Consider the following 18,220-nt stretch of genomic DNA (forward strand, 5'->3'; position numbering starts at 1 on the left):
ACGGTAATTCTGCAGAACACAGAATAATTGGGTTGGAATCTAGAAGTTGAGTTATGGCGACTGGATTTCTTTTCTTGTTGGTTCGAAAAGTTTCACTGCTTATCCAAGCAGCTTCTTCAGTCTGAGCAGGTTGGTTGGGGTGGACCCCATGTATGTTCTTCAGGGAGGTTTCATTTCTGGATAGGCTCGTAGGCAGAGAGTTATTGGGATGTAAATATTCCTAAATCCTTAGGTGGGTCATTAAGGGTGGCCTCCCTGGTGAACCTGAGAAATGGTCTTGATGCTCACGGGGATTGATACAAGAGCAGCATAAAAAATAGGCACAGGTTGGGTCAAGGAAGGAGTGTTCTGTCCCCAACCACACGCACACACACCATCAGACGTTCAAGAGTTAAAGACCAAACCAGCCGGCAAAATCCTTTTCCTTAAGATAATGGAACTTGGCAACAACCTAGTGGCTGCCTGCCAAGAGTTTATTATTTATGAAGAGGAGAGGTAACTTCTCCCCACTTCTGATACATCAAAAGAAACAGCTCAATAATTACGGAGTTAATCAAGTCCAGAGATAATCCAGCTAAGTTTTATAGCAAAAGTCCGGCAATGCAGAATGGCGTGGAAGCTTTCAGCTTTGTTTGTCACAGGGTTTGACTGGCCACCACGCTCTCTTTTATATCCTGTGGGGTGTGGTCCAGTGACTCAGCATAATCTCAGGCACGCCTTTTCTTCTGTTGCACGCGCTTATCTCTGCGACGCTGGCGTGGATCCAGCCAAGACTCATTACCCTCATCACTGTCCATCTGTGGCTGCGTGGACGTGCTTGGCCCCGGCCTTATCTCTTGCCCTTCGGCGGACACCGAAGGCATTGCCAGAGAGGAGGGTCCTGGAGAGGGAGGCCTTGCCCACTCCTCTTCTTCACTCTCGGAGTCCTCTCCTGCCAATGACACAGGCTCAGGTAATGGAGCCACAACAAGGAGTTTCCACTTTGGCATAACCAGATTCCTTCATTCTTCTCTCAAACCATTGATCTTCCCTGTCCAAAATGTAAACATTTTATCCTCAAAGAGAACCGTTTTCTTTTAAATGAAGGTAACCTGCTGGTTCTGATCCTGTGATGTTGCTTCTCGTGTCCTGGGCCATCCTCTTGTCTTGTGTAAAGGCAGCTAGGTCTTCTAGTTCAATCCTCTGCTCCAGTAGGAGACTTTACACCATTCTGGATAAATGTCTGTCCAATCTCTTCTTGAAAACCTCCAGTGTTGGAGCACCCACAACTTCTGGAGGCAAGCCATTCCACTGGTTAATTGTTCTGTCGGGAAATTTCTCCTTAGTTCTAGGTGGGATCCCTCTTTCATGAGCTTCTGCCGATTACTTCTTGTCCTGTTCTCAGTTGCTTTGGAGAATAGGTTGACTCTCTCTTCTTTGTAACAGTGACTCAAGTACTGAAAGACAGCTATCACGGTGTTGCCCCCCCCCCCCAAATCCTTCTCTTCAATAGGCTAGACCAGTGGTCTGCAACCTTAAACACTCAAGGAGCCATTTGGACCTGTATCCCACAGAAAACACTGGGAGCCACAAAACCTGGATGGGAGTCACTCACTCCCATCCAGTCACATCACTGTCTCTGTCTCTCTCTTACCCTCCCTCTCTCTTTCACCTTCATTCTCTCTTCACCCCTCTCTTTCTCTCTCTTTCTCTTTCCCTCCCTCTCTCTTTTCCCCTCTTTCTCTCTCTCTGCTCTCTCTCTCTTTCTCCCTCTCTCTGATGCTCCGCATCATAATGTAGCAGGCAGGCCATGGAGGCAGCGAGAGCAGCTCTCGCAGCGCCTTGCGCAGCAAAGTTAAATTTAGCTTCACAATGGGCGAGACGGCATCATGACATGGAGCATCAGTTGCAGTCGGGCCAGGCCAGTGTCTTGGGGGCGGAAAACAAGTGGCACGTCTCCCCGAGTGACCAAGGTGCGTGTAGCACCAACAAGGGCCGGAAGAAGTGCCAGTAACGGGAGGCAAGTACAGGGGTGCTTTGCTCCCGCTCTGGAATATGGAGCAAGTTTCCATACCCCGCCGTCGCACTTACCTTCTCAGGCCAGGCGAAGAGTGACTGGGAGGGGAGGGCAAGGGACAGGGTTTAGCTGACAGGGAGCCACAGCAGGGGGACAAAAGAGCTGCATGTGGCTCCAGAGCCGCAGGTTGCCGACACCCAGGCTAGACATACCTAGTTTCTCAATCGCTCATTGTACAGTCTAGTCTCCAAGTTTCTGATCTTCTTTGTTGCTCTTCTCTGCACTTTTTCTAGAGTCTCGCCATCTTTTTTGTATTATGATGACTAAAACTGGATGCAATATTTAAGTGTGGTCTCACCAGTGCAGTAATAAGTGGTATTATCTTGATGCTATCCCTTTGTTGATGCAGTCCAAGACTGCATTGGCTTTTCTGGAAGCTACAGCACTGTTGGCTCATACTTAAGTTGTGGTCTATTAGGACAATTTGTCCTAGGAAAAGACAACTATGCATCCCTTGTAGCTTTTCAAGCCTTCTCAAAAATTCATAGGGTTGGAAAGGAAATTCCTGGGAAATCTTCACAGAATGTTGAAAATAGGGATTATGTGATTGCAGCAGCAGCAGCCCAGCAGTAGCCAGTAGCACTGAAGCAGCCACAACTTTTCCAAATTTCAATCCCACAGCAGTCATGGTCCCTGATTTTGGATACATTCTATAAACCCACTTGAAGTACCTTGGTGCACTGTTTTGCCCAATTAAAGGTGAGAGTTTTAATAAAGTTTAATAAGGTTTTAAGATGCAAAGGAATCAAATTAGGTTAGAAATAACATGATGTTCAGATCACAGATCATGCTAAATCAGAATGCAGTTTTATTTAATAACCCAGCACATCCTATCCAACCATCCATATAAATAAAAAATGCTAAACTAAAAATTAACATTTCATTGGAATCAAGGCTGTATAAACAAAGATTCAGAAATCAGCAAACGTTGGAATGCAGAAACCACAGAAGTTAATGAAATAACATGGGATTTTTAAAGTATAATCTTATAACTCTCATTTAATTTTGCATTCCCCAAATAGAAAATTGTTAATTAACACCAATCTAGAATTGACTTGCTTAGGCTGGAGTTTTCTAGGAGTTGGATTTTAATTCGTATTTCCCAACTTCCAATACTGATGGAAGATCTTAATCAGAGGAACGATGATTCAGACACCAAAAGGAGGACCTTTAAACAGTGAAAAGGCCAAATTATAAAGCAGGGAGGGGTGGGGGGAAAGACAACAGAAGAAAGTTTACTAGTCTGGAGAGATTTACAGCAAGAACAATTGCTTCTGAACTATCTCAGAGAAAGAAACAGATGTAAAAAAGGATGGTGAGAGATGAGAAAAAGTAGGAGAGGAATCATGTTGTCTGGCCTGCAGAGAGCACAGAAACCATCAAATACTCAAATGCTCAGGTAGCATCCTAAATGCATTTCCCCACATACAGGTAGTCCAAAACTTACAAGTATTAGTTTAGAGATTGTTGAATGGCACTGAAAAAAAGTGACTTAGGACCAGTCCTCACACTTATGACTGCTGCAGCATCCCCATGGTCATGTGATCACTATTTGTGACCTTTCTAGTTGCCTTTTAACAAGCAAAGTCAAAGGGTGGGGTGGGGGGGGAGAGAAGCTGAATTTGCTTACTGACCATGTGATTCACTTAACAACTGCAGCAATTTGCTTAACATCTGTGGCAAAAGGTCATATAATGGATGCATGGCTCATTTAACAACTGTCTTGCTTACCAACAGAAATCTTGGGCTCGATTGCGGTTGTTAAGTCAGACTACTTGTGTGATTTTTCTCATAGTAAATTGAGTGAACCAATTTTTTTATTTTTTAATTTGATTTATATGCCGCCCTTCTCCGGAGACTCAGGGCGGCTTACAGTGCGTTAAGCAATAGCCTTCATACTTTTGTATATTTATACAAAGTCAGCTTATTGCCCCCACAAACTGGGTCCTCATTTAACCTACCTTAGAAAGGATGGAAGGCTGAGTCAACCTTGAGCCTGGTAAGATTCGAACCTGCAGAAATTGCAGGCAGCTGTGTTAATAACAGGGTGCATTAAACCACTGTACTACCAAGGCTCTTTGAGCGTCTTTTTTTGGTGGCGAACGTCTTAGGACTGTGATTGGGCAGGCTGCAATTCTTCCTTATCAATAGCCATAGCAATAGACTTATATACCGCTCCACAGTGCTTTATAGCACTTTCTGAGTGGTTTACAGAGTCAGCCTGTTGCCCCCAACAATCTGGGTCCTCATTTTATTGACCTCAGAAGGATGGAAGGCTGAGTCAACCCTGAGCTGGTCAGGATCGAGCTCCTTGCAACTTGCATGTATTTATGATAATGGCAAAAAAGGTCATAAAATGAGTTGCAACTCATTTATCAACTGTCTTGCTTAGCAATGTAAATTTTGGGCTCCACTGTGGTTGAATATCGAGGACTATCTATGTAGGCCTTTTTTGCCACCGTTGTTAAGTGAACCACTGTAGTTGATAACTGAATCACACAATCACTCAGTGAATCCGGCTTCCCCCATTGTACAAGTAATCCTCGAGTTATGACATACTGGAGTCTGCCCATTAAGCTCGTAACAGTCATAAAACGAGCCAGTCATGTGACTGACCTGATGTTATAAGATTTTTTTTTGTGGTAGTCGTTATGCAAATCCATTGTTTGCTATGGCGTGGTAGTGCAAAAAAATGGAAATAAGTGCCACGGTAGGCTGCGAACGGACGTAAACAGAGCCGTGTTGCCAAGCACATGAAGTGTGCTCATGCAACCATGGGAGGAGACGACTGTCAGAACGCTGCATCCAAGTCATGAATCCCCTTTTTCAGATAGGTGGCAACTTCAAACCATCACAAAGCCAACTGTCACAAGTCAAGGACTACCTGTACATATGCCGGCAACAAGAGGAGGCTGAGCTGCCCAGAACGCCATTCCTGAGGCGTTCTATGCAGACAAAGACCGTTCTAGGAAGGATCACACAATGGCTCAGTTCAACTTATAACTGACTCTTCCACTTCCAAAATCAACTCCTGTTGTTACTAATCCAGCTGGAGGTTAAGTAAAATTAAAAAAGAATATTTTCAAAAATCAGTGGAATCAATTGTTCATTTTCTCAGCTTGGATGTTGCTTTTCAAGATTATTTTACATTTTTTAAAGTGGTTATTAAAAGCTCCCCCCCCTTTTTTTTTGGCTTCTGCATTTATAGATAAAAGTATATATAAAGAATATTTCCCTCCATGGCAAAAATGAGAGCTTTTACATGACTTTTTTGTGGTTTCTGCATTGAGTTGGAAGCAGGTCTCTCAAATCTCTTGCTATATAGCTGAGCCAACTCTTTGAATGTTGAAAACCAAGTTGCTTTTTTGAGATTTAATGGTTTGTGTTAAAGGCTGTCTTCCATTTCTTAAAATGTTTGCAATGTTTCCCCTCCTTTCTTAATACTTTTAAAAATTTAAAATCTATTTCTCTTAATTTAAAATTCCTTCTGTTGTCCTTTTATTGTTTCTTTTAGTTTTCCATTTATTTCTTGCATGGTCTGGCATGAACGTTAAACTTCAGGGTTTGGAGGTTTTTCCTCTCACTTTTCCTCCATTATACTTATAAGTCCTCGACTTATGACCACGATTGAGCCCAACATTTCTGTTGCTAAATGACACATTTGTTAAGTGATTTTTTTTTTGTTTTACCACAGGTTACCAAAGGTTGTTAAATAAATCACTGCAGTTAGTAACATGGTTGTTACGTGAATCCGGCTTCCCCATTGACTGTGCTTGTCAGAAGGTCGCAAAAGGGGATCATGTAACCCCACGAGTCAGTTGCCAAGTGTCTAAATTTTGATCATGTGACCATGGAGATGCTGCAAGGGTCATAAGTGTGGAAAAAAAGGTCATTTTTTTCCGGTGTCATTATAACTTCGGTCACTAAACGAACTGTTGTAAGTCGAGGACTACCTGTATCACTAGCTGCATTGAAGCAGAAATAAGGTGGCTTTCCCAGAGGAGCCAAAAAGTAAAAAAAAATAAATAATAATTTCTATACTACTGTTCTTCCCGAAAGAGTCCAAAGTATTCTATTCTAAAAAAAAAAAAAAGTATTTTATGAGAGCCATTCATTTACATGTGTTTGTGTGCATGTTTCTGCACACATGAAAAGCCACACTATTTCCTACATATTTGGTATAAGGTTGGGGTTGGATTCATGCATTATGCAATTCCAGTTTTTGGTTTTTTTAAAAATCTTGTTTATAAAACAAGTGAGTTGCAACAGCTTCTTTTTTTAACAGGAAACCAGCCCATGCTATAATATATGGTCACTAGAGCTGACACTAATTTCATGGCACATAATTAAACTAAAAACAACAATAACAACATCATGCAAGGTCATTTGAATGAACCAGACTAAATCATCTGAGATAATGTTTCCCTTACCTTCATTCCATTAATTAATCCATTCATTAAAAATGGTCCGGAGTTCCTTGTGCTCTCTGAACTTAGTTGTTTTCTTACAGATGTTTCATTACCCAGCTAGGTAATATCATCAGTGCTAGAAGAGAGTGGGGTTTGCTCTCTGTTTTATATACAGGCGGCTCAGTCTTGGTGGGAGTGTTCTTGGGTGTTCCTTGATTAGGCAGTTGTGCACAGTTTGATTGTTTGTCTGAGTTAGCAATTCCATGATTGGGGTTTTGTTTACTGCTTGATTGATGGTCTAGTGTTAATCTTGCTGTGAATCTCTGCTGATCTGGTTTCCGATTGCTGGTGTTGTGGTCTTTTTGTTTCCTTTTTGGCTTTTTTATTGTCTCTTCTAAATGGTACATAGATGTTGTTGATTAACATGGTGTGCTGAGAAAAGCCCAAGGCAAAACCTGTAAGGGAAAAACACACACACCACACCCCAGTTAGCATGCTTTGTCAGATATTGCCTGCATATGATGCACCAGAGACTAGAAGGGGTTAAGTCTTTACAGACATCACATGTGACTATATCAGCCAATGAACTCTCTTATTGGACTCTTACCTAGAAATTTATTTATTTATTTATTCGAATTTCTATACCGCCCTTCTCCTTTCGGACTCAGGGCGGTGAACAGCCAGATAAAAAACATCTATACAAACATCACAGTTAAAAAATAAAGTTAAAATAATTTATAAATTTGGCCCATAATTTAAAACTTGTCAATTAAAATAAATATTAAAATTTTAAAACTAACCCTAAAATCAGGACAGACCGGCTAACTGAAAAAATAAGTTTTTAGGGCCCAACGAAAAATCCGGAGGTCGGAGATCACTCGTATCTCTGGGGGTAGATTGTTCCATAGGGTAGGTGCCACCACAGAGAAGGCTCTCCTCCTGGGGGTCGTCAGCCGGCATTGTCTGGCCGACGGCACCCTGAGGAGGCCCTCTCTGTGGGAGCGAACTGGCCGGTGGGAGGCTATTGGTGGCAGAAGGCGGTCCCGTAAGTACCCTGGCCCTAAGCCATGGAGCGCTTTAAAGATGATCACCAACACCTTGAAGCGCACCCGGAAGTCCACCGGAAGCCAATGCAGCTCGCGCAGGAGAGGAGTCACATGGGAGCGCCCCGTCGCTCCCATAATCCCCCGCGCAGCCGCATTCTGGACCAACTGCAGCCTCCGGGTGCACCCCAAGGGGAGCCCCATGTAGAGAGCGTTACAATAGTCCAGACGAGAAGTGACGAGTGCTTGAGTGACCGTGCGTAGGGAGTCCCGGTCCAGAAAGGGGCGCAACTGGCGTATCAGGCGAACCTGACAAAAAGCCCCCCTGGCCACGGCTGTCATATGCCCCTCTAAAGACAGCCGCGCATCCAGGAGGACACCCAAGTTGCGGGCCCTCTCCGTGGGGGCCAATGATTCGCCCCCAATAACCAGCGATGGCGTCAGCTGGCTATACCGGGACGCCGGCAACCACAGCCACTCAGTCTTGGAAGAGTTGAGTCGAAGCCTGTAACTCCCCATCCAGACCCGCACGGCCTCCAGCCACTGGGACATCACTTCCAAGGCATCATTGGGATGGTCTGGGGTGGAAATGTACAGCTGAGTATCATCAGCGTACTGATGGAACTCCACCCCAAAACCACGGATGATCTCACCCAGCGGCTTCACATAAATGTTGAACAGGAGGGGCGAGAGGACCGACCCTTGCGGCACCCCACAAACAAGGCGCCTTGGGGTCGACCACTGCCCCCCTGTCAACACAGATTGCGACCGGTCGGAGAGATAGGAGGAGAACCACCGCAGAACGGTGCCCCCCACTCCCAGTCCCTCCAGCCGGTGCAACATGATACCATGGTCGATGGTATCAAAAGCCACTGAGAGGTCTAATAGGACCAGGATAGAGGAATAACCCCTATCCCAGGCCCTCCAGAGATCATCCACCAACGCGACCAATGCCGTTTCCGTGCTGTACCCAGGTCTGAAGCCGGACTGGAGCGGATCCAGATAGACAGCTTCATCCAGGTACTGGGGAAGCTGTCGCGCCACCACACTCTCAACAACCTTCGCAATAAAGCAAAGGTTGGAGACTGGACGATAGTTAGCCAAAACAGCCGGATCCAGGGATGGCTTCTTGAGGAGAGGCCTCACCACCGCCTCTTTCAAGGCGGCCGGCAGGACACCCTCGCTCAAAGAAGCGTTAATAATCCCCTGGAGCCAGCCTCGTGTAACCTCCCAGGAAGCCAGCACCAACCAGGAGGGACACGGGTCCAATAAACATGTGGTTGCGTTCAGTCGTCCCAAGATCCTGTCCACGTCCTCGGGAGCCACAGGATCGAACTCCTCCCAGATAACACTCTCAAGGCCTGCCTCAGTCATCTCGTCTGAACTAACCCAGTCGGCGGCCAAGTCTTCCCGAATCTGAGTTATTTTATTATCCAGATACTGTACAAAATCCTCAGCTCGGCCCTGCAAGGGGTCCTCCCGCGCTCCCAGATGGAGGAGGAAGCGGGTCACCCTAAACAGGGCGGCTGGGCAGTTATCTGATGACACGATAAGAGCAGCAAAATAGCTAGATTTCGCCGCTTTTATCGCCACTAGGTAGGTCTTAATATGAGACCTTACCAGTGTCAAGTCAGACTCGGAACGACTGGCCCTCCAACCGCTCTCTAGGCGTCTTTTCCGGCACTTCATCTCCCTCAGCTCCTCGGAAAACCAAGGAGCTAAGTGAGTTCGGTGCCGGGTCAGAGGCCGCAAAGGCACGACCCGGTCCAAAGCCCTGGCAGCCGCCCTATCCCAGGCGGCCACCAGGTCATCAGCCGAGTCATGAGCTAGAGTCTCAGGAAATGGCCCAAGCTCCATCTGGAACCTATCAGGGTCCATCAGGCGCCTGGGGCGGAACCACCTGGTCGGTTCCGCCTCCCTGCGACGGGGTACGGCGGTCAGAAAGTCAAGTCGAAGGAGCGAGTGGTCAGACCATGACAAGGGTTCAATATCTACATCCCCTATATCAAGGCCACTCAACCACTGACCAGAGATAAAAACTAAGTCCAGAGTGTGTCCCCCCATATGAGTAGGGCCGTGAATTACTTGGGTCAGGTCCATGGCCGTCATGGAAGCCATGAACTCCCAAGCTACCTCAGATGTTTCACCGATGGATGGCAGGTTGAAATCCCCCATGACCACAAGTCTGGGGGTATCAGCCGCCACCTCGGCTATAACATTGAGGAGCTCGGGCAGGGTCGTTGCCACGTGGCAGGGAGCCAGGTACGTGATCAACAGACCCATCTGCACCCCACGACCCCACTTCACAAAAAGGGACTCACATCCGGCTATCTGAGGTACAGTGGTCTCCCTCGGATCAAGACCTTCTTTTAGAATGACCGCCACCCCCCCGCCCCTGCCCTGAGCTCTCGGCTGATGAAATGCACGGAAGCCTGATGGGCACATCTCCACGAGGGGAACTCCCCCCTCATGGCCCAACCAGGTCTCCGTGATACCTGCCAGGTCCGCTCCCCCCTCCTGAATAAGATCACAAATGAGGGGGGCTTTATTTACCATGGACCTGGCATTACATAACATCAGCCGGAGACTCGGGCGCTGAGACTCTAAGCAGCCTGGGGAACGGGAAGAGCTAAGGGGACCGGGGCACGCAATCGCTCGGAGGTAGCGAGCACGTGCCCCCACCACATGATATGGCCCCCTGCTCCTGCCATACCTGCCCCTCCCACTCAGCGTGTTAATAGAGAAGCCCTCACTAGAGGGCATTCTATCAGTCCCCTTTCCCCCAGAGTCCGCACCCCCTACGGCACCATTAATAGCAACCGGACTGGTCTGCAACCCCCGTGGGTTTTCCCCCAAACCCACATAACCTCCCCCACCCTCAGAACCCCTTAAAAGTCTATTTAAAAAAGTCTTTAAAAAACCCCTCAATCCCCTTTTTGCGACATGCCACCTCTCGGGGTCCCAAGATCCGTCATTAAGGTGGGCCCTCGATAACATAGAGGGCCAGGCCTGCAAGAGGGGGGAATCTCGCAGCGCAAGAAGCTTTGCCCTAGAATACATTTTAACACTAGAGTGATAATACAAGTTTGGCCTAGACATGGCCTAGGGGTTTATAATGATGGTTTCAAATGTCCAGGAAGCAAGACTAAGTTAATTGGAAGAGTCACCATTACCCTCTCACGGTAATGGGTAGGAGTCCTCACATTCAGTCCAGCTGAGGGAAACTATCCAACCACCCTCTCACCGTGGTTGGCCATCCTAATCAAGGCAAGATGGAAAAAGTCCGAAAAAGTCCGAAAACCACCCTCTCACGGTGGTTTGGGCTTCCTGGACCTGGAAAGATGAGTCCCATCCGTGGCGAACGAAGTCTGGAGCTGGCTCCATCCATCCTCCCATAACTGCCTTGTCCTCCATACAGCCAGGAGACAGGACGAAAGACAGAGCCAGGTCCCAAGCTCTGGGGAAGAAAGTCCACATTGGCCGATAGGCCGATAACAGGGCCAGAAAAAAGGGGGGGGCATCCATAGCGACCCAATACTTGAGCCGTCCACCAGCCTCTCCAACCCCAGGTCTTTCCACACAAACCCTTAACGTCAGCCATGTATCCTTCAACCCCTGAGCACAATGGGGTTCAACTCCCCCATTTCAATGTCAAGGCTTGATGTTCCTCTCCTCTCCTCCAACGCTGACAACTCTCCAGCTCTCCAGCACCACCGCCCTCGACCTGGTTGCCACGCAAATCACTTGGATATCTTCCCTTTTCTTTCTCTCATCTATCTCTCAGCGAGATAACAGGTGAACTTCTCTCTCCTCTCAACATCTGAGTCATACAGTTAGGTAAAAACGCAACAGGACACCCTGTTCATTATTGTATGCATGTATATATTTGTAAATAATAAAACAACCTTTTGAACCTGAAACTGTATTGACCAAATAACTTCCTCATAGAACCAAATGAACACGACCATCAATATATATCTGACATGCTTTCGGGTCAGCTTTTCAAGTAATCTTTTGCTGTCACACATTCTCCAGATGTGTTCTAAAAATTGGCTTGGAAAAACAGGGAATGGAGAATGTACATGTAAAACCTCTTGCAGGTAAGATTCTCCTATCCACTGTTTCCCCACACCCTCACTCAACTGCCCACTCAAAACATAGTCTCCAGTTGCTGTTTCTCTTACTTACATTCCTTTATGGCAGTCTTCTCTCACATCCAACTTTGCTATGAAAATTAAAAGACAGAAAATTGGATCTAGGCACATGTATCAAATGGTTATTATAGATAGTCCTCGACTTAGACCTCAACTGAGCCCAAAATTTCCACTGCTAAGTGAGACAGTTGTTAAGAGAGTTTTGCCCCATTTTATGTCTTTCCTTGCCACAGAAGTTAAGTGAATCCCTGAAGTTAGTAACACAGTTGTGAAGTGAATCTGGCTTCCTCATTGACTTTGCTTTTCAGGTCACAAAAAGGGGATCACATGACCCTGGAACTCTGCAACCGTCATAAATACCTGCCAGTTGCCAAGTGTCCAAATTTTGATCATGTGACCATGGGGATGCTTCAGGTGTGAAAAACGGTCATGTCATTTTTTTTCAGTGCCACTGCAACTTCAAATGGTCACTAAACAAAATGGTTATAAATCAAGGACTACCTGTATTTGTAGCTCATGGTAGAAATGAGAGGTCTTGGTGTTCTCTGAATTTGTTTGATGATGATGACGATGTTAATCTAGTTGGGTAAAGAAATGTCTGCAAGAAAATAATCAAGCTCAGACGGCATCAAGGATCGCTCAAGCTAGATTAAACCAACCCATCTACATGTCTATGGAGATCCTCAGACATCCAGGTCATGGTTGTCCCAAAAGTGCTTTTTCAAGAGGCAACTGGACTTTCTTTGAAGACGTTTCACTTCTCATTCGAGAAGCTTCTTCAGCTTTGAAGCAAAATGTCTTCAAAGAAAAACCAGAAAGTCCAGTTGCCTCTTGAAAAATCACCTTTGGGACAACCCACCTACCTTATGAATCAAGGCCTCTGCTTCAAGGGCATTCCTTGGACTTTAATAGTGGCAGAGGAGCGAACAGTGAATCTCTCAATAAAACATAATCCATACACCAATTCAGGAGGAAACACTGTCAGTTCTTCCATAGCAACCATCTCAGACGCAGCCAAAATTTGGTAAATGGCGCTACCTGACTGACCACCTGAGACAGCGCTTAACCAGTTGGTTTGACCACAGAAGCTCTGTAGATTACAGCTTGGCTTTATATAAATGGCTCCGACAGCAGATGATCTGTACCTCCCCGAGACCTTGGGAAAAATCAGAAATACTCAACAGCCCCACTATATGGATCTCTCTTAATTGACTCAGGAGCAATGGAAATAAAAGCGGCGCTGCCAAATTTCAGCAGGTCAAGCCACAGGATACTCTGGGGGCAGCAGGCAGCCTATGGATTACTTGATGTATCTCAAGCTAAATTATTCCACTCTGTTCACGAAGCAAATTATCTTTTGTGCATCATCTGGGGAAAGCTTTGCTTTAAAAGGAAGCCTGGAGATAACTTTCAATTTATCCACCGCATTTGGTTCATCACAGACACCACCCCGAATAACAAGCTCAGCACGATTGGAAAAGTAAAGAGCTGTTCACTTTGGGGAAAAGAAATCCATTCAAGCTATCTGTCCTCTTCGGTTTGGGGGCTTTTCACACACTGTCAGGGTACGTTCGTTCTCGTATGCGCAAAAGAGCTATGCAGAGACTCTTCTAGATGTATCTGCCAAGTTGTCTTGGAGCTTGAAAAACCCACCGAGAGTTCCTCTGATTAGAAAGTGCCACAGAGGACATCTCACGCACTAGATAGAACAACAAACTACTTGGGACCAATAAAGGGGTATTATAATTTTGGAAAACAATTCCACAAAGAAGTTTGCTTTCATGACGAACCATTTAAACATTGTAAATCACTGTTAAGAGCCAGTTTGGTGTAGTGGTTAAGGAAGAGGTAATCCTCGACTTACAACAATTTGTTTAGTGACCAAAGTTACAACGGCACTGAAAAGAAGTGACTTATGACCGTTTTTCACACCCATTGCAGCATCCCCATGGTCATGTGACCAAAATTCAAAAAGAGCCTTGGTACTACAGTGGTTTAAAGCACCCTGTTATTAACACAGCTGCCTGCAATTTACTGCTGGTTCGAATCTCTCCAAGGCTCAAGGTTGACTCAGCCTTCCATCCTTTCTAAGGTAGGTTAAATGAGGACCCAGTTTGTGGGGGCAATAAGCTGACTTTGTATAAATATACAAAAGTATGAAGGCTATTGCTTAACGCACTGTAAGCCGCCCTGAGTCTCCGGAGAAGGGCGGCATATAAATCAAATTAAAAAAAAAAAAAAAAAAAAATTCAGATGCTTGACAACAGGTTCATATTTATGACAGTTGCAGTATCCCGGGGTTACATGGTCACCTTTTGCAACCCCCTGCAACCTCCATTCAATGGAAAAGCCAGATTTACTTAACAACCATGTTACTATCTTAACAGCTGCAGTGATTCACTTAACGAGTGTGGCAAGAAAGGTCGTCAAATGAAGCAAAACTCACTTAATGGTGGCCTTGCTTAGCAACAGAAATTTGGGGCTCAGTTATGATTGTAAGTCGAGGGTTATCTGTACCATGCCATGGGAATGTGAATTCTAGTCCTGCCTTAGGCACAAAACAAGCTGGGTGGCCTAAGGCTTCACTCTCTCTTAATCCTAGGAAGCAAGTAATGGCAAACCACTTCTGAAAAAAAAAATGCAGGAATACTGCAGGGAATATTCCAAGCAGTTGCCAAAAGTCAACATTGACTCCAAGACATCGAGAGCCGGTTTGGTGCAGGGGTTAAGGTATCAGGCTGGAAACTACGAGCCTGCAAATTCTAGTCCTGCCTTAGGGCATGAAATCAAATGGATTGGGCCAGTCCCTTCTTTCTCAGCCCTAGAAACAGGCAATTGCAAACCACTTCTCAAGTCTTGCCAAGAAAATTGGAGGGATGTGCTGTCAATTGTCAGGAGTCACGACTGATTCAAAGGTACATACCGCGGTGCTCCCCCCAAATACAGTCTGTCCACCCAACTACTTTTTATAACTTCTCTTGGACCAGGAACAAAATTATTCTCTATTTGCATCATGGCGGTGAGCAGCCAAAAGAAGCCAAAAGAAAAATCAACACTACTGCATTATATATAATGGGACCACCAATTCTTATCCTTTATCCTAAGCCAGTACATATATTTTTAATGCATTACTTACAAACCACAAGTAAACATAGTATTAAAATCAGAAGTAACAAACAAACAATATTCCAATTTAATTCTCTTCTGAAAAGAAAAAAGTTTGGGGTGTTTGGAAGAAGGAGTCCATCGGAGATGGTGGTGGCTAATAAATTTAAATAGATTAAATAAAATTGTGTGTTCTGTTTCGTTTTGAAGTTAAAAGAAATCTTCAGTTAGGCTTCCTTAATTCTAAAGCTTAGTTCATATAACATACTTGAGGCACTTTGTAGGGTGAGAAGGGTGGTATATAAATTTCATACATACATACATATACATACATACCAGGGGTGGGTTCTACTTATCTTTATTACCGGTTTGCAACGGGGCTGCGTGTGCGCGCTCTTCTGCACAAGCGCAGAATTCTAATGATGTCGGGGTCGGTGGGCGGAGCCTCCCGCCAGTTTTACTACCGATTCTATAGAACTGGTACGAACCGGGGGCAACCCACCACTGAGACATACATACATACATACACACATACATACGGTACATACATGGCAAGATTTACTGAATCAGTCAAAATGGCTGGATTCACACAAGGTATAAGCCCTGGTTTACAGGACTTATAGAAGAGAATAACAGAGTTGGAAGGGACCTTGGAGGTCTTCTAGTCCAACCCCCTGCTTAGGCAGGAAATCCTACCCCACTTCAGACAAGTGGTTATCCAATCTGTTCTTAAAAACTTCCAGTATTGGAGAATTCACAACTTCTGGAGGCAAGTTGTTCCATTGATTAATTGTTCTACCAGGAAATTTCTCCTAGGTTGCTTCTCTCCTTGATGAGTTTCCACCCATTGCTTCTTGTCCTGCCCTCAGGTGCTTTGGAGAATAGCTTGACTCCCTCTTCTTTGTGGCAGCCCCTGAGATATTGGAACAGTGCTATCATGTCAACCCTAGTCCTTCTGTACAATGGCTGGTTTACAAAATATGCCAAACTGCCTGAAACTCTAGAAAGCAAAAATGCTTCAATAAATGCATAAATAAGCAAATAAACCAACCGAATTATTATGCTATCCCTTTTGAAAGAAACAGTTCCAACTGCTGAATGATGTGCTGAAGAGCAAAAATGTTGATAGGCAATATACAGTCCTCGAGTTATGATTGCAATCGAGACCTGGATTGCTGTCACTGCGCAAAGCAATCCGAAAGCATATGTCACGTGATTGTACTGTTTAGTGACAGCAATCCAGGGAGTCCCAGTTGTCATTGTAACCCAAGACATGTGGACTGTTAAGTGGAAAGTGGAAGATGCAGAGGGGGAAAGTGCCACAGGGTTTTGTGGGGGGCTTAGTGCTGGCAACACGAAACTTTGTACTGTATGACCGGTGTGAACTCAGGAAAACCAAGGAACGATAGTGCAGGGTTTATATTATCTCAGAGAGGTTGGGAGAGAAGAGTGTGATGTGTGAGAGTGCAGGAAGGTGGGCAGGGATGGGATGTGGGGACAGACCAATGGCTTTCCCATTGACTATGCTTGTGGGAAGCTGGCAGGGAAGGTCACAAATGGTGATCATGTGATCATGGGATGCTGTGCTTGGTTGTATGTGCAGGCTGCTTGGCAAGTGCCCAAATATTGTTCACCTGACACAAGGATACTGCAACGGCTAGAATTTCAATGACCTGGCGTAAGTTCTTTCTTGTGCTTCTGCTGTAACCTTGAACGGTCGCTGAATGAATGACCATAATTTGAGGATTACCTGTATAGTAAAAAAAACCCCCCTCCAACTTATAATTATGGGCAACTTCAGGTTTTCTTACATTACCAGGGATTGTGCTTTCAAATGTTACATGTTCAGTTTCTGAGAACCACAGAGCTAATTATACAGTAATGTGGCCTGCAGGAAAAACTGACATTTTCAGCACATGTAGTGCCTACAGTGCATTGGTTCAGCATAATATATGAACCCAGTCTGTGTCCTTCATGCAAAAGTCAAGCTGGCAGACCCATCGACCTGACATATGCCCAATTTCAATCAAAAGACCGCTGTACAATAAACTATAATTTATGTTTTTATAAAGGCCCGCTTTTATAACTTTTTAGCTTTTAATAGTTTTCACATTCTAACTTAATGTTATGTATTCTGCATAAGTGAAAGGAGAACATTGAAAGGAAAACAGATGTGACCCAGAATTGATGAATTTAGCTGCTAAAAATATATGATTTCGCCTTTTAAGCTTTTGTCAGAGGAGTTCCAGCCATCCAAAAAAAAAAAAAAAATCCTCTTTACCAAGCTAGCTGAAACTGGTTATCAAGAAGTATCAGACTACTGGAAATGGAAACAAATAGGATTAAAACAATAAAGGGCACCAGTGCAACTCAGACCATCACAGATGCACAGCTTAATGTAAGAGGTGATGTGAACCTTGGAAAAAATCCAAAAACTTAATTCACAAGGTAGTGAAGAGAATGTTTCTCTGTTCTGCATAAAGGCAATCTAAACTGAAGGGGTGGATGTGACTACGTCCATGGGTATAGGTCTAGGCAATTCACAATAACCCTAAGATTTTAAACTATTACAGTAGATAGTTCTTGGAGCCTGCCTATTATAGTCATAACTCATAACGGTTGTAAAATGGATTGGTTATGAGTGACCGAGGTTTTTATGAGGTTTTTCTAACACTCAAGGACTTGTCAAAATGAAAAAGTTGGGGAATGGGGGAGGAATTATCTACGGTTTATCTGGTGGGACTATGACTGGCCTTATTGAGTCTCAATATTCTTAAATTTGAAAGCCCCACTCAAGCATACGTTAAGAAATATCCTTCTACATCCAGGCAAGGACTATCCTGCACCAAATAATTTTATTCCCCAATTCACAAAGGGTTCTTTTCCTACTGTTACAGTCAGGACCAGGAGGAAGCAGAGGTAGTCCTCGACTTACGACCACAATCGAGCTCAAAATTTCTTCTGCTAAGTGAGACATTTGTTAAGTGAGTTTTGCCCCATTTTACGACCTTTCTTGCCACAGATGATGCATTTTCAAGCAATATTGAATTGCAGGCAGCTTACCCCATAATTTTACCTTGAGTGGCTGTCCCCATTCAGTTAGAAAGCACGTGTAGTGGTAACAACACAACTGCACATAGGTTATGGGGTTTGTCTCTGCAGAGGCCTCACTGGATGGATTCACAAGACATTTTTAACACCCAGCAGCCTCATTCGCCCATAGGCAAACCAAGTTAAAGCTTTGTCTTCACTGAAGGGTCTTAAAGGCCAAGTTCCCCACACCCAAGCCTTGTGATTGATGCTCCTTTCTTCCTTTTCTGTTCCTCTCTGGGTGTATTTATTTTTTGTCATTGTTCTTTGTGTCTTCTCCTGCTTTTGTATGGTTCTTTCATTTTAAACGTTTTAACAATTATAAAGTCCTCAGTTACTGGAGTCAAGCAGTATATACATTAT

The 18,220-nt window shown here is 44.8% G+C and overlaps 1 protein-coding gene across 1 annotated transcript in view; it reads left to right on the plus strand.

The window, feature by feature from the left end:
* The first annotated feature begins 1,873 nt into the window (after window positions 1-1,873).
* The window catches only part of CIMAP1D (CIMAP1 family member D), a 29,308-nt gene continuing 12,961 nt past the window's right edge, over window positions 1,874-18,220 (plus strand). The window contains exon 1 of the mRNA XM_070936556.1: window positions 1,874-1,952. Within this exon, the coding sequence (XP_070792657.1) occupies window positions 1,874-1,952 (79 nt within the window). The remainder of the gene's footprint in view (window positions 1,953-18,220) is intronic.

The sequence above is a fragment of the Pituophis catenifer genome, unplaced genomic scaffold (genome assembly GCF_029215685.1).
Source record: "Pituophis catenifer annectens isolate HBS135680 unplaced genomic scaffold, rPitCat1.0.hap2 SCAF_1, whole genome shotgun sequence".
Taxonomy (NCBI): Eukaryota; Metazoa; Chordata; class Lepidosauria; order Squamata; family Colubridae; genus Pituophis; species Pituophis catenifer.